The 17,593-nt window shown below is 40.2% G+C and overlaps 1 protein-coding gene across 3 annotated transcripts in view; it reads left to right on the forward strand.

The window, feature by feature from the left end:
* The first annotated feature begins 7,633 nt into the window (after positions 1 to 7,633).
* The window catches only part of SREK1 (splicing regulatory glutamic acid and lysine rich protein 1), a 44,068-nt gene continuing 34,108 nt past the window's right edge, over positions 7,634 to 17,593 (forward strand). Inside the window, exons 1-2 of one of the 3 annotated variants that reach the window (XM_020910378.2) lie at positions 7,634 to 7,938; positions 17,460 to 17,593. In XM_020910378.2, coding sequence (XP_020766037.1) covers positions 7,778 to 7,938; positions 17,460 to 17,593 — 295 coding nt within the window. In that variant the 5' untranslated portion in view covers positions 7,634 to 7,777. Of the gene's footprint in view, positions 7,939 to 17,459 lie in introns of those variants that run through there. The other 2 variants (XM_020910377.2, XM_070476764.1) reach the window with 2 other exon arrangements.

A 17,593-nucleotide genomic window follows, 5' to 3' on the forward strand; every position in this document is an offset into this window, starting at 1 on the left:
GCTGGACAAAGAAATGATTCATGTTCTGGGTGGGATGGAGCAGGATGGTGTGAGACACCATCATGTTACTCCAAGTGATGTGCAATTTAAAATTTATGAATTGTTTGTTCCTGGAATTTTCCATTAAATAATTTCAGAATGCAATCGACTGTGGATAACTGAAACCACAGATAATGGGGAAACCACTGTGCTTTGCTGTTGCAGGCCCATCAAACTATTATAGCATTCCTGATTGAAGAAGCAGTATTGTGAAAGCAAAGCAAATAGGCTGTGGAAGATACTTTTTAAAGTTCTGTTGTTTGGTTACCTAACTCAGCATTTTAGAAGGAAAATAAGCAAGCAAGCATCAGCCTGAGTAAGACTATTTCTTTTATAAACGTTTTCCTCGGAAAAACAAAAGCTAAGAATGTAATAATGTTTGGGGTAAAACTGGGAGTATATTTCTTCTAAAACGTATCATGAATCAGAAAATGTTTACTGGCCTTCATAAGTCAGAAGAAAGTTTTTGTTTATTAAAAATTGTCTCCCTACATAAAGTAGTTATACCATTGCTAATGAGACCCCTTCCCCCCAATTTCCTGTGTAGATCATATGAAAAAAATACAAGAAAGCAACATTTTCTATTTTTGATGTATCAGCTTTGGGAAGAGAGTTCATGAGCAGGAGCTGGGTGGCTGCAGTCACAAGTATAGTAATCTTGGCTGGGTGGTGCCCTAAGATCCAATTTCACTCTTCCTGTTATCACTGGGATGAGGGAGATTAGGATCTGAGAGACCAGAGTCCAGAAGGCTCAAGTAACATTTTAACTCCTGGAAGCGCATCCCTTTTGAAGGAAGAATTGTCAGAACACAGTCTTGTAGCCAGGATTCAGCAGCGAGAGAATGGGTGACTGAATGTTTAGGACATCAGTCTTTTCCTTTGTGTTCATGCAGCAGTAAGGGCCAAGCATTCACTGACTCACCAGAATGTGTCTGGGACAATGAACTGTGAATTGCATTAAGTCATGTATGTGGTGCAATTGTCATTCTGCAACAAGCGTGAATAACAGTAGGATACCTTGGAGGAAACAGATGTAGCCTAACAAGGCTAAAGCATAACATGCAAGACAGGTGAGGGTTTGAAGGAATATGTACAAGTCAAGGGCCTTTCCAGGTGACTCAGACAGTAAGGAATATGCCCACAGTGCGGGAGACCGGGGTTCAGTCCCTGGGTCGGGAAGATCCCCTGGAGAAGGGAATGGCTACCCACACCAGTATTCTTGCTTGGAGAATTCCATGGACAGAGGAGCCTGACGGGCGGGGGGCGGGGCGGGGGGACATAAAGTCCATGGGTCGTCGCAAAGAGTCGGACGTGCCTCACAGCAACTAACTCATGCATATACAAGTAAAGAGATTGAAAGGTACAAAATTACAGCGGGTTTGATATAGGCAACAGTAAATAAAAATGGATCACTTTCAGATATTTTGAGTTTGAACAGTTTTTCGGACATTCAAGGGGAGATGACCAGAAGGCAGTTAGGGTAGGTGTGATAGTGTGATTTATAATGACAAACATTTGTTTTCTGGCACAGAGCTCCAAAACCATTGGAATCTCTTCAGTGATGAGAGACATAAAAGTGTCTTTTTTTATGTTACTGTGGTGACTTTGAGGAAAGCATCTAGGTAACCTAAAGACGGGGGTGGGGGGGGCTGGTTGCCAGGCAACTCAACTTTAAGATTAGAGGATTGGAACTGTCAGTGCCCGCCCCCAACCCCTTCACTCACGTCTGGGGAGGAGACAGGGGCTGGACCAGTAATTCAATCAATCATGACTATGTAATGAAGCCTCCATAAACCCCCAAAGCCTCCATAAAATCCCTAAAGAATGATTAGCATGTTGCATTCCTTGTACTGAATCCATTTCTAGCAACACTACTGACAGCAAGAGTGAAGAGCCTTGGGCGTTTCATAGTGGAAGATTCTACTTCCATTCTTATTATTCTGTTAAGATTTTAAGAAGGACAGCTAGGTCTAAACAGTCAACCTGGGTAAGATTATAACATGACTGCTCTTAAAACTTGCAAATATTCCTAGGAATCCCTATGGGAATAAATTCTATAAGAATGTTTATTCCTTAAAAGTTTGAATAAATGTTTCTTTGATGTTTCCTCAAAACTTATTGAAATAGATCAGGAAAAAATTTTTCTTTAATTTGGTTCATTAGAAGACCACATTCTATACTAAAGGCTAAGAAACAGATTTTATTAATATACAGTGGGAACTACAGTGAGCAGAATTCCCTGGAACATAGGATAGATAGCATGATTGAGAAATAAACATATTGTTTTAATTAAAAAAAACAAAAAAATTACCTCTCTTTATGTTGGTCTTAACACTGTTCTGTGTACATGTTATTTCAGTTCAGTCGCTCAGTCGTGTCTTACTCTTTGTGACCCCACAGACCGCAGCACACCAGGCCTCCCTGTCCATCACCAACTCCTGGAGTCTACCAAAACTCATGTCCATTGAGTTGGTGATGCTATCCAACCATCTCATCTTCTGTCGTCCCCTTCCCCTCCTGTCTTCAATCTTTCCCAGCATCAGGGTCTTTTCCAATGAGTCAGCTCTTCACATCAGGTGGCCAAAGTATTGGAGTTTCAGCTTCAACATCAGTCCTTCCAATGAATATTCAAGACTGGTTTCCTTTAGGACTGACTGGTTGGATCTCCTTGCAGTCCAAGGGACTCTCAAGAGTCCTCTCCAACACCACAGTTCAAAAGCATCAATTCTTCGGCGCTCAGTTATAGTTCAACTCTCACATCGATACATGACTACTGGAAAAAGCCATAGCCTTGATGTAGTTACTTTGAAATTTTTTTTTTTGTTAGGACCTATTAGGCAACTTAAGGGCTTCCCTGGTGACTCAGATGTGAAGAATCTGCCTGTCAATGCAGGAGATGCGGGTTTGATCACTGTAGGAGGAACCCGCAACCCACTCCAGAATTCTGACTTGGGATATCCCATGAACAGAGGAGCCTGGAGGGCTGCATCCATAGTTGCAAAAGAGTTGGACACAACTTGGCAACTAAACAACAACAATTAGGCACCTAGCCAAGTATCTGACCAAGAGGAATGTTAAATAAACAATCTAACTTATTCTCCCTTGAAAGGGAAACTAGGTGGCTGAGAAACAGGGATTGGGAAAGACTTACACTGTATCTTCTCTTTTTGAATACCTACTTAAGCAGCTGTTAACTATATACCCTTTTGAGAGATTCATAGATGAATCAGAGGAAGTAATAGTGACACTGCGACCTTTGCTTCTCTAAACTGGTTCATGTAGTTTCTGCCTTAGCAGTCACATTATATCTACACATAGGCACATTTTATTCCTGATTTTGTCATCCCTGCAGAATTTGACTCTTTTTAATCATTCTTTCCTCCCTTCTCTTCATTTTTTCCCATTAAAACTTTTTCCTCCTTTAACATTTGTGACTATCCTCCCTTCTAATTTTCCTCCTGGCTTGGTTTTGGTTTTGGTTGGTTGTTGTATTTGTCCTTTTAATGTTACTCAATGCATTTCTCTTGCCTGGCTAACTGTATCTACTTTCAACTTTAAATCACATACTTGGTAGCTCAGACAGTAAAGAGTCTGCCTGCAATGCAGGAGACCCGAGTTTGATCCCTGGGTCAGGAAGATCCCCTGGAGAAGGAAATGGCAACCCATTCCAGTATTCTTGCCTGGAAAATCCCATGGACAGAGAAACCTGGTGGTCTACAGTTCATGGGGTCACAAAGCATCGAACACGACTGACTTCACTTTCACTTTTTCACTTTATCTTTGTTCTAGACATTTTTCTTAAATTTCATTTCAGGAACTTGTCCATGATGGATTTCAGTATTCCCTCTTCTCTACAAATCTGCTCTTCCTTTTTATTTCTGGTCCTAAACTATGGCACTATTACACAGTCCCTCAGGCCAGAAACAAATTCCTCCCTCTGCTTTACCATCAATGGTAGATTACTAAATCTACTAAATAATGTTTTATAACCTTCTAAACCAGTAGTGCTCAAAATGGGTTTCTTGGATCACTGGCAGCCCCATCACCAGGGAACTTGTTGAAATTAAAATTTTCAGCAACCTCCCCCCCGTCCCCTGATGTACTGAATCAGAATATCTGGGGATGGAGCCATCAGTCTGGTTTTTTTTGGTTTTTATTTATTTATTTATTTGATTGCACAGGGTCTTAGTTGTGATCTTGTTCCCCAACCAGGGATCAAACTCAGGGCCCCAGCATTGAGAGCTCGGAGTCTTAGCCACTGGACCAACAGGGGGAGTCCCCATCAGTCTGTTTTAACATGCCCTTCAGGTGATTTTGATGCACATGAAAGTCTGAGGACCAGTGTTCTTAACAAGTGGTGGTTAATCCTGGGATCCATTGTTGGGCTTAAGGAAGATCAAAAAGCACTTGTAATTGTATCTAAAACCAAGTGTATGTACATATATATTTTTCTGAATCAATGGCTTTTATTGCCCTTTGAACCAGTCCCTTTTATCTCGTTTCCATCTTTTTCAACATATCTCCATTTCGAAGTGATGGCAATCGCTCTAGGAATCTGATATATTCACACTTTTGTTCAAACATCTTCAGTGGCTCCCAACAACTAGTGATAAAGGACCCTCTCGGCATGACAAACAGCATCTTTCCTGAAGGCTTGTTCTTTCATATGTATCTCTAGTCATTCTTCAGCCTTTGGACAGCAATACTAAACCTTGAATATTGTGGACCTCACCTGGCTCTCATATCTTTCTATTTTTGCATATTCTTCACCTCAGTTTAGAGTCCATCACTGCTCCTCCCTCCCTCCTTGCCTGGTTAATTCCTATTTGTTCAAGATTAGGTGCAAGCAGCATCTCTCGGGGGAGCCTTCCATTGGCACTGAGTTCAAGCTGCCTTCGTGGATGTGCCCATCTCTCCCTGTGTTTATCCCTCTGGTGGTAGTTCTCAAACATTTTGGTGTTAGGACCCCTTTATACTCTTAAAAATTATTGAAGACCCTAAAAGATTTATGGGGTATCTGTACATATTTATATTAGAAATTAAATCTGTAAAATTTAATATTTAAAACCCCATTTAAAAATAATTATAAACCCATTATGTACTTATATAAATGATAAATTTTTATAAATGATAAATTTTTTAGCCTGCTCCCAAATGGCTGTGGGGCTAAATTATGCATTTTTATGGTAAAGTGATATTTTCCAAAAAGAATTTTGGGAAGAGTGGCATTGCTTTACATTTTTCAAAGCTCTTTGATGTCTGGCTTAATAGAAGACAGCTGGATTTCCCTATCTGTTTGTGCATTCAATCTGTGTGATATGTTTTGGTTGAAACATATGAAGAAAATCTGGTCTCACACAGATAAGTCGTTGGAAAAGGGGAAACTATTTTCATTGTCTTTCTAGATGATACAAGATATCTTGTTTGAAAACTATCCCAAACTGGACATGTGATTGTTTCCTAGAGTGCAATTACAATGTGGATTGAATCCGAAACCATATCAATTAACTTTCTGTATTCTGTTACAGTAAAATCCATGGGTCCATCTTCCACTTTGATAACTCTTTTTAATTTTGTAATAGCATGTATTGGTTCTGTTGAAAACTGCTTTATTGGGCTATAGAGATTTTCAAATGGTCAATTATAATCACTATATAATGTGAAAAAACACATTTGTTAATATCACTGGTGTTTTTAGCAGAAAGTTTAAATACTGGAAAGCTGTCAAGCTCCAGATGGTGGATACAAATTTTTTAAAATTTGCATTTTTGAGTGAAAACTCCAACAATCACACAAGAGCATTTTCTGGAGATGTCCATCCTACTTGGGCATGCAGCAGAAGTACTTCCCAATTCTTCACATATTAAAAAGAGATGGGGGACTTCCCTGTCGGTCCAGTGGTTAAGACTCAGGGCTTCCAGTGAAGGGGGTAGGTGGATCTGATTCCTGGTTGAGGAACTAAGATCCTACATGCTGTGCAGTGAGGCCCCACCCACCCCCCCCCAAAAAAACCCCAAAATTTAAAAAAAGGGTTTTATAAAAAGAAAATAGGTGTATGCTAGGGTGAAGATTTAGTAAAATTAATAATTTTTACTCCTTTGTCAAGGACAATTATTTATTTATTTTTGCCTGCGCTGTCTTCATTGCTGTGCGTAGCCTTTCTCCAGTTGCAGCAAACGGGCTATTCTGCACTTTGGGTGCAGGAGTTTCACACTGTGGCAGCTTTTCTTCTTGCAGAGCGTGAGCTCTAGGGTGCGCAGGCTCAGCAGTTTTGGCGTTAATGCTTTATTGCCCCACAGCATGTGGACTCTTCCCCACCAGGGACCCATGTCCCCTGCATTGGTAGGCGGATTCTTAACCACTGGACCACCAGAAAGTCTGTCAAGGACATCCTTAAATTAAACTAGCTTATTAAAAAAAAATAATCATATATTGTGTATGCTAAGAGTGCAAGGAGGTGAATACAAAATACCACTACAGTAAGTCCCCCAATTAAGAACAAGTTCTGTTCTAACAGCGTTTAAGTCCAATTTGTTTATAAGTCCAGCAAAGTTAGCCTAGGTACCCAACTAATGCAGTTGACTATATAGTACTGTACTGTAAGAGGTTTATAATACTTTATGCACAAATAATACATAAAAACTAATAAAAAACAAACATTTCAAATCTTACAATACAGTACCTTCTAAGTGTAGTAGTACTGCCAGTATAGCTGGCATTCACGGACACTTGGCATCTTGCAAAGTTTGTAACTCAAAAGCTCATATATAGACGGACTCACTGCAGTTGCGCAGCTTGACGCCACTGCCTTGATTTCTGCTAAGGTGTTGGCTTCACACCAGCAGTGCAATCCTCAACAAAGTGAAGAAAATCAAGCCTTTATATTGTGAAAATGGTTTTGACCTTACAAATTCACTGAAAAGGCCCCTGGGGACCTTCCAGGTTTTGCGGATGGCATTTTGGGAACAGCTGCCCTATTTTCACATGTTACTGTTACTTGTGTCTCGTTAGGTTGCAAAGTCTGGATGGATCGTCTGTAACTGTCCTTAATGTGTTCGTGTCTGCCCGGTACTTAACACTCAAATATTAATACCTGCGGAATGAACTAAAAAATGTTACAAACAACCGCATAGCCTTCATCATACTGCTTTCTTCCTTAATTCCGTCTAAATTTACATGTTTTGTGAAATTTTCTAAGTTTTTTCATGAATAGGACGCCGGTCAACTTGTTTTTTTAGGTGGGGAGGAGGAGCTGCGTGAATACGATACTGACACGTTATATAGTTCAGCCAAGTATTTATCTGCGATGCTCGAGTCATTCCTTCTTAACAGCTTTGCACCGGCAGGCCTCTTAACTTCCCAGTCTTAGCTACTATAAAGACTGGATAGAGGTGGGTCTCTTGTATTTACAGGAGAACAAGAATTTGATGGAGTCGTAGCCAGGGAAACCTTCAATCAAAATCTTGGCGGGGAGAAGTGCAGCAGGACCAAGAGCCTTACACACCCGGGAGCTCCAGGCTGCAGCCTCGCGAGATCTGCTGGGTTGCCAGGGCGACGCTTCCGGCTGGCGCGCGCAGCCCGGAGAGCAGGGGAGTTGTGAAATGGGCGGCTAGACCTGCCCGTTGCCGTGAATTCGCCAGCGGGAGCGCGCTCGCGGCCGCGCGATCTCCGCTTTCCCGGTTCCGTCGCTGACGCGTTGTAGACGTTGGGGAGGGAGGCAGCGGCAGCGCGGATCAGGATGAACAGCGCCGGCGGCTTCGGCTTGGGCTTAGGCTTCGGCCTCACCCCTACGGCGGTGATTCAGGTGACAAATCTGTCCTCTGCGGTGACGAGCGAGCAGATGCGGACGCTTTTTTCCTTCCTAGGAGAAATCGAGGAGCTGCGGCTCTACCCGCCCGAGTAAGTGCTCGAGCTCGACTGGGGGAGGGGCGCGGGCCCGAGCGAGACCTCGGGAACCCAGGCGTGGGGGAGAGCGCGGACGGGGGCGCGCTGTCCCCGTCACGTGACCACCGGGTTTACCTTGGTGCCCATGTTTGATTGGGGCACCGCGGCCCCAGCCCCCGGCTTCTGTTTTCCTTGTTAGTCGACATTTCGGGGGGATTCTTTGCACAGAATCCTTACAAAGGACAAGAGGGGTTGCCTTTTCGTGCCTCCCGGCCAGTGGTCGTCGCCGAGTCCTCGAATTCAGTGCCCGGCTCCCCCCGTTTTTTTCCCTAACTTAAGATGGCCGCAGGTGGGCCCGGAATAGTCCTCATGGCAAGCGCCTGATGGGGTTTTTGCAATGGAAAATCGCGGAGACTGCGCCTGAGAAACTGTCCGATTCTTAGGGCCTCAGTGTCGGGCCGTTGTTGCCGACAGGGAAACCTGCGGCTGATGACAAATAGAATTAGGGTCCCTAGGCCTGTGTTCACAAATATAGCATCTTCAGAGGTTAATCTAACCGAGCCCATCCATCTTGTTAAAGATTCATGTCTGTTCACCCTTTTGGCATCGGATTAAAATTTCCTCCTAGAAGGTCACACTGCCCTAAACCTTTCAGAAAAAACAGTAATCTGTGCAGGATTATTCCTGCTGTATACTTCTAGAAGTCCAGATTTGGGATGGCATTCCCTGTTCTCAGACACTTCCCAGGTAGTGTACTTTGAAGTAAGATTTCCCTTGTACGATAGTATCAGTTCACAAAATTTGTAAGAGGTTTCTGGGTTGTTTATTTTCTTACGGGCATAAACTTTTAAAAACTAGTGTCCAGAATATGAAAATTTCTCAGTGTTTTGTTCATTTTGTCAAAATCTTTTGAAGAAAGGGTTAGTAGTTGCCTAAGATTTCTCTTTTTAAAAAAATTGTGTTTGATTTTTTTGGGGTATTTCATAGTGATGCGTGTAGATCTATTTTTCTTTAGTTTTCTAACTATACCGCGTTGCTACTGCACAGACAGTGATAAAAGTTGGTGTTTGGATTTTTAAATTTTACTTAAATTTTTCTTCTCATTTTTGTTTCAGAGTATTTCGTGCATACAGAAATGCTGAAAGAATAACTCCCATGTTCCCTTAATTTGGATTTATAGTTAGCCACAGATTTCTGTCTCCCTCTCCCCACCTCTGTACACACACACCCATCAACCCACATCCCTTGACTATTCACTCCTCAACACTTAAATGTGGATCTCTTATGTACATCTCCTGCTTTACCACAGTCCTGTTAATGCAGCCAAGAAATTTGACATTGACAATATATAACATCTAAATTTTTTCAGTTAGTCTGTCAACCAACGCCTTTTCTCCATTTCCTTTTTCTGATCTAGAAATAATCCGAGATTACTCAGTAGGTTTGATTGTTTTCTTTAATCTAGGACTACTCCCCCTCTGCCCCCTCACACCCCTTTTTTCCCCCCAATCATCTTTTTGAAAGTTTTTCATGAAATTGATATTTGGTCTTGTAGTTTGTGTTGTAAAATGACTTATCTTGGCTATATAAATTGTTTGCACCTGAATAGATTCAGTAATACAGTTTTGCCAAAAATAGTTCATAAGTGGGTGCACGTGCATCTTTATTGATTCATCATCACATATATAGCTTTGGCTATCTTATATAACTTTTGAAAGTGCTTTAAGCTTTCTCTTCATTTAGACACTCAAGACATTTCTGAAAAATTGAGAACTGTTTGGAGGGTTGCTGTATTCTGAATGAATTGGAATCAAATAGTAAAATATTTTGTACATAAACCTTTGTAAACTAACCTTGCTTTCAGGGTTGTGGTAATGTGTCTTATGGGCAGAAGAAATATATCACAGAATGTTCTTCATTGTTAACATGACCCCACTCACATGGTTGAAAAATGTGTTTGGGTGGCAGCATGCTGCCAGTTAACTGACATTTAGTAAAATGGGCTATTTTTTGAAATCAGATGTTAGTTGCTTGGAGTTTAAAAGTGTAAGGGAATAAAAAAACTGGTTACTTAAACAGTGCATTGATACAGAGTTACTGTGTCACCAACTGTAATGCATTTTGCAAAATTGTAGCATAAATGTAATACGTCTAGGCCAGGCAAAATCTTTGACCAGTTATTCTATATTTGCAGTTCCTATTCCTGTTTTTCACAAGTATTAACATGCTTTTCTAGTAGTGTGTTTTCTGTTTGCTCTATAGTTAAGTTGTCATAATCTGGTCCTTACATTCTGTTTGCAAATTTGGGCTGAAATGTGTAAGTATGCAATAGTAGTAGGTGTTTTGAAGACAGAATTCTTTTTTCAGTGTTGTGGAAACAGTATTTTATGATTAATCTTTGGAAGCTTAGTAGAAATTGATTTGTTTTAAATTTGGAACTATATTTCTTTAATAGAATGTGAGAATAGTTTCTCGTTTACATTTTAAGGATGCAGTTGCTAATATGAAAATTCAGATTTTAAATTAAGTTTTTTTTTTGGCATGAGGCCGTAATTCAATTTCTATTTAAACATTTAAGAATTGGAGTAGACATTCATTGTAAATATTAAAAATTCTTACTTGTGCTGCTAGATGACAAATATCCAGACTATCTATTTTAGTACAGTTTAGTACTGTTTAGTACTAAATGAATCTCACACATCTTGAAAACCTACTTACAATGGTAATACATTTTTGTCTTTTTTTCAGTAAGCTCTTTATAGAGGTATAATGTGTAGAAAAGTGCATGGATAAGGGTATACAGCTTGATGAATGTTCACAAAGTGAACACATCCAGCACGTGGATAGGATTCTCTGCGCCCTAGAAGTTCTCCTTTGCCCACTCAAGTGCATAATACCTGTAGGGTAATCCTAGTCTCATTTCTACCATCAACCCCGTGTTGATTTTTTTTTGGCTTGCGGGTTTTCTTTACGTCTCTGGTCTTAAAAGGCACTGATAAGGTAAAAGCTGTCAATTAGCTAAAAGTATAACCTGTATAGTCACATTATGAAAAATAGAGACAATGAAACACTGCCAGTGACCCTAGGGCCCTATCAAAGCCTTTTTCCATTTCCATATGTTTCCCTTCAATCCTTTTTATATGCATTTATCTTAATATGAATGAGTTGAGTGAAAGTCACTCAATCTTGTCCGACTCTTTGTGACCCCCATGGACTATACAGTCCCAGTCCATGGAATTCTCCAGGCCAGAATACTGGAGTGGGTAGCCTTTCCCTTCTCCAGGGGATCTTCACAACCCAGGGATCAAACCCAGGTCTCCTGCATTGCAGGTGGATTCTTTACCAGCTGAGCCACCAGGGAAGCCCAGGAACCCTGGAGTGGGTAGCCTATGCCTTCTCCAGTGGATCTTCCTGACCCAGGAATTGAATTGGGGTCTCTTGCATTGCAGGCAGATTCTTTACCGACTGAGCTATCTGCGAAGCCCTTATCTTAATCTCGAGTAGTCAGAAGAATATATACGCTGTTACTGTCAACTTTTTTTACTCAGCCCATAGTACGCATTTTTCATATTGCTGTGTTTTATTTATTGTAATATTTAAAGTCTCAAGTGTATATGTGTGTATTTGAAATTGTCATTGGGTTTTAGCTAAAAGTATTTGAAAATGTGTATTTTTGATTGTCCACAGTGATTGGAGGGCCTCTGGCATTTAGTGGGTGTCAGTAAATCATAAGGAAGTCTTATAGAAAGCAGAATTGTGCCATCCAAAGTATCACTGGAGACCTGTTGAGAAATTATTATGTATCAGTTAATATTTTCATACATAAAACTACATACTTTGTCCATGCTTTGCATTGTATCTTTTTGATGGATTCTCATAGGATGTCTAGAAATATAATAAAGTATTGGAAAATCATAGTGTTACCACATTGAGTTTTTTTTTTTAAAGATTGTACAGTGCTATCACCATGTTTAATGAAAAATTAGGTAACCAGTTATGTGTGTGCATGCGTAGTCATGTCCATCCCATGGACTGTTACCCCACCTCGGTCCATGAAGTTTTCCAGGCAAGGATAGTGGAGTGTGTTGCCATTTCCTACTCCAGGGGATATTCTTGACCCAGGGATTGAACTTGAGTCTGCTGTGGCTCCTGCATTGGCAAGCAGATTTTTTACCACTGCGCCACCTGGGAAGCCCAGATAACCAGTTAGGGTCCAAGAAATTTAACCGATGCTCAAAAAGTTGGTTCTGTGATTTTTGCATTAAACTCTCAGTGAAAAATTCTGATTATTTTTTTTGAAAAGTAATTGTAGAACTTTTTAAAAAAAACAAAACTTGATTTAACAAATGAGGTCAATATAAAATCTGCTGTATTTAAGTACTGTTACTTTCTTTAGAGAAATATCTTTAGAGAAATATTAAACCAGTATCATATGTAACCCCTTTTCAAAATTAAAACTGTAGGTCAGAATTACATTTGTAATGATATTCGTATTTAATTTTTTACAAAGTAAACTTTACTTAACAGCATAGATATACTAGAAAGGAAGATCTAAATATGAGATTTGGAAATATGCTGCTGCTGCTAAGTCACTTCAGTCGTGTCCAACTCTGTGTGATCCCATAGATGGCGGCCCACCAGGCTCCGCTGTCCCTGGGATTCTCCAGGCAAGAACACTGGAGTGGGTTGCCATTTCCTTCTCCAATGCGTGAAAGTGAAAAGCGAGAGTGAAGTCGCTTAGTCGTGTCCGACTCTTTGGGTGACCCCATGGACTGCAGCCCACCAGGCTCCTCTGTCCATGGGATTTTCTAGGCAGGAGTACTGGAGTGGGGTGCCATTGCCTTCTCCGTTTGGAAATACATTCATTTATAAATACAGATACAAAGTCGTTTGCTGAGATATCTGTGTTTAGGCTTGCCACCGTATCATTTTGTGGCTTCGCAGGTGGCTCGGTCGGTAGAGAATCTGCCTGCAATGCAGGTGACCGAGAAGACTCAGGTTGGTTCCCTGGGATTGGGAAGATCCGAGGAGGAGGGCATGTTAACCCACTCCAGTGTTCTTGCTTGGAGAGCCCCATGGACGGAGGAGCCTGGTGAGCTATGGTCCACAGGGTCACAGGGTCAGACGTGACTCCAAACTATTGAGCTTGCACACACGCTGTGTCTTTTTAGCTTATAATGTTCAAAATAAAGTAGTGCTGCCACTACTCCTGAAAAGCTTGTGTGTTTACATTTTTATAAAGCAGATACTGTGTTGATCTTACTCTCCATTTGAGGAAGGTAGTTGGAGATCGTGAAGAAAACTGCTTTTAGCGCTAGGATCCATTCTTTGATGGTGATGCTGCTCAGAACAGACTGGCCTCTTGTAACCAAGTTTGGGCTTCTGAAACCTCCATAGCATATGGTTTACTAACCAGTCCCACATTTCTTATTCCTGTGGACGTTTTAAATTTGAAATGATGTGAGTTTCAAGTAGGGGTATTTGGAAATGTTTGTAGTTTACAACAGTGATGATTTGGGTTTCCATTCTTTTACAGAAGGATCTGTCAATTTAGGAAGTGTAGTTTCAGTGGTAGCTTGTTAGTTTCTTCAAGTGCTAAAAGAGATTATACTTGTTGCAATTGCTTAGGGCCGCCTTAGCTCCTTGTCATAGATTTTTGTTTTTGGGGGGGTGCCAAGGACAGAAGGTGTTACTAATCTGGCTCGGGAAGAGACATTGTTAAGAAGATGAAGATTTCCCTAAGTAGTAAAATATAGACTAGGCCTCATGGAAACTGGGACTGGGAACCAGAAGGGTACCAGCATCCAAAGTGACTCTGCTTCTTCCTGTCAGGATTTATTGTCAGCTCGGTTTGTTTCTGTTTATCTGCTCAGTTTCTCTGCAGACCTATTCTGTACTCACTCATCTGGCATCTGGCCCAAACCCTCACTCTAAATGACTTTCCAGCCCGGGAGAGAATGGTTGTTCAGGTCCATTTGGTCAGGCCTCCCAAATTACAGGGTTGGGTTCGCCAGTGAAATGGGCCCCTGTGTCTTGTGATTGATCAGCTGTGGCTTCACACAAGGGAACTGCTGAAAATAGATAGGATGTCTTGGTAGCACATGTAAGAGGGTACTTAGTTAGCTTGATGTTTTGAAATGACTTCCCAGAAGACTTAGAAACTTGAGCCTTGAAGAAAAGTGGAAGGGAAGTAAGAGCACATCATAGCCAAATGAAACAACATGTACAAAGATGGCTCTGTTGGTTCAGAATGTGTCCTGGGAACAGCAAGTATTTTTAATGCCTGGATTTTTTAAATGATGAGGCAAGAAGAGAAGGATGTCTCTGAGGAAATTTAAGCATGACATGAAGAAATTTAGGGTTTAGAAAGATTATCCTAACAGCTTTTGTGGAAGATTGTTAAATAAAGAGTTGAGATTGGAGGCAGTGTGATTAGTTAGGAGCCATTACAGTAATTCCAGTGAGAAATGATAAGGACTTGAATGAAAGCCTTGATAATGAGAGTACTGAAAGAATTTGTTGTTTTGTCCCTCAGACGTGTCTGACTCTTGGCATTCCCATGGACTGCAGCCCAACAGGCTTCCCTGTCCTTCACTATCTCCCAGAGTTTGCTCAAATTCATGTCTGTTAAGTCTGTGATGCCATCTAACCATCTCATCCTTTGTCGCCCCCCTTTGTCTCCTGCCCTCAATCTTTCCCAGCATCAGGGTCTTTTCCAATGAGTCGGCTCTTCGCATCAGGTGGCCAAAGTATTGGAACGTCAGCATCAGTCCTTCCAAAGAATATTCAGAGTTAATTTCCTTTAGGATTGACTGGTTTGATCTCCTTGCTGTCCAGGGGACTCTCAAGCATCTTCTCCAGCACCACAGTTGGAAAGCATCAGTTCTTCGGCACTCAGCCTTCTTTATGATCCAACTCTCACATCTGTACACGATCTACTGGAAAAAAACCATAGTTTTGACTAGACGAATGTTTGTCAGCAAAGTGATGTCTCTGCTTTTTGATGTGCTGTCTGGATTTTTCATAGCTTTTCTTCCAGGAAGGAAGTGTCTTTTAATTTCATGGCTGCAAGTCACTGTCCACAGTGATTCTGGAGTCCAAGAAAATAGTCTGTCACTGTTTACATTGTTTCCCTATCTATTTGCCAGAAAGTGATGGGACTGAAAACCATGATCTTAGTTTTTGGAATGTTGAATTTTAAGAATTAATGTGACAAATACTTGGGAGGCCATTTTCATAGGATATAAAGACCAATTGGATGAAAAAGAAGGAAGAAGGATCAAGGATGGAAACAACCCATAAATCTCAGTAGTTTAATAAAAACAAGATTATTTCTTACACTAAATTGATGGGGTTGGTGATGAAGCTGATGTATCAGCCACCCATCTCTTTGATGTTGCTGGTCACTGTGGCAGAGGGACAGAAGGGAGAAATGACCCTTAAAGCTCCTGAATAGGAATACATTTCAGTCCTGCTCATATTTACTCGACCAAATTGCACAGCCATACCTAACTTCAAGGAAAAAAAGAAATAGAATTTTATTATGTAGCCAGAAGGAAATTTGGAAATATTTGGTGAACAGTAGTAATGATGGTCACATTAGTAACTCCCAGATTTCTAACTCAGGCGATGTAGTATCCTTAACTGAGATATGAAATTAGGACAAAGGGCTGGATTGGTATAGAAGGAAGATGATGAATTTAAGAATAAGTTCAGTGGTGGGCCCTGTGACCATTACCATGAAGTATTCCAGCAGGCACTTAGATATAGGAATTTAGAGCTCTTAGAAAGGCCTAAATTGGTGATTTGGTAATACAAAGGTGAGTTAAGTCTGGATGCAGATGTATTTGTTGTTGCTGTTTATTCGCTAAGTCACCTCCGACTCTTGACCTCATGGACTGTAGCCCAGCTTGTTCCTCTGCCCAAGGGATTTCCCAGGCGAAAATACTGGAGTAGGTTGTCATTTCCTTCTCCAGGTATCTTCCCAACTCAGGGATGCAACCCACATCTCCTGCAGGCAGGTTTTTTTACCACTGCACCACCAGGGAAGCCCGCAGATGTGTTTATCTCATGACAAATACATACAGTGCTTCACTTATATGTTCAGTAGGGGGAGGTTGAAAAGGACTGGCTTGAAGCTTGAATTGGATGACCTTAGGCCGGAAACAATTGAATTCAGTTGGGTGAAAAAGAGGTAGAGTTTTTTTCATTTTAGCTGCTTTAATTAGCCTGATTAAGTTACATTAATAATAATATATCAACATATAGTTTCAAGTTCTAAGTGCAGATATATTTTATCTCAGTGTTTGGTTAATATTGTAACTACATTTAGCCATTATCAAGGTGGATTTTTTGCTGTATTTAAGTTTATAATTTTAATAAGTGATGGATATTTATGGAATTAAAAATTAGATAGTACATTAAAGTGGCTTTAAAGTTCTTGATTAACTGAATGATTAAGGTTACATGAGATTTGGAATTAGATAATTAGACTTTAAATATCATCTTTGCCTTTTACTAGGTCTAGATTGTGGTCAACTTCCTTGACCTGTTTTGTCAACTAAAGTAAATTACTGTTATTGCCCAAGTTATATTTGGTATTTTTCAAATGATCTTACTCTTTTAGTGTGACAGATTGAATGTTTTCAAGGATTGTACATTTATGTTAAACATTAGCTGTGTATCTAGGTTGTGCCTTTTTTCACTTGCTAAAGACAATTACAGATTTTAATTGAACACAGTTATGGGTAGATTGAGAAAATGATTCTTTATGAGGATATAGTGTATTTTGAACTCTAACATGATGGATTCACATTATGGAAAAATTGCTTTCATCTGTGCTGTGTCTGGCTTCTTTTTAATGTAGTCTTGCCTAGATTAAATCTAGTAGGACTTGTAAGAATCTTTTCTCTTTTGCCTATAAAATATATAAATTTTGTTTGTAAAATTGTTTGTCTGGAAAACCACAATGCTGCCTAGTCTGAAGTAGTCTAGTATATGTAGAAGAATTTAATTTTAATTCCAGGTTACCTGATTGTTTTCAGATGTTTGTGAAGTTTTTAATAATTTAAATGTCAGGAATCACATTAAGGAGGGTTGGAAGTAGTTAAAAATTTGAAGTCTTGAGAGTTGGGGCTATTTTTATGAAAGAGATTTTGCCGATTGATGTGGATGTACCAAGTAAACATCCGTGGGTTAAGTCAGCTATTTTCTCATTTCACTGAAATTAAGAATGTGTAAAGTTTCAGATTTTTAACAAGCAGGGCTATAGGCCTGTCTAGATTTCTCTTTAGTCTTTTCAGCAAATCACTGTCAAAAGACTAAGTTCTGGTATTTCATGTCTTAGCAACAAAAATTCCTGTCTTGATTATGTAAAGATCTAAAAGACTATGTTCTGGTATTTCATGCCTTAGCAGCAGAAATTCCTGTCTTGATTATATAAGATTATATAAAGATATAAAAAAGAAATGGTAAGTGAAAATGACAAAACCAACCTAATGTTTATTAGTCCAATTGTTTTTCTTTTTATCTTGCAGCAACGCACCTCTTGCTTTTTCTTCCAAAGTATGTTATGTTAAGTTTCGTGATCCATCAAGTGTTGGTGTGGCCCAGCATCTAACTAACACGGTTTTTATTGACAGAGCTCTGATAGTTGTTCCTTGTGCGGAAG

The sequence above is a fragment of the Odocoileus virginianus genome, chromosome 14, assembly GCF_023699985.2.
Source record: "Odocoileus virginianus isolate 20LAN1187 ecotype Illinois chromosome 14, Ovbor_1.2, whole genome shotgun sequence".
Lineage (NCBI taxonomy): Eukaryota > Metazoa > Chordata > Mammalia > Artiodactyla > Cervidae > Odocoileus > Odocoileus virginianus.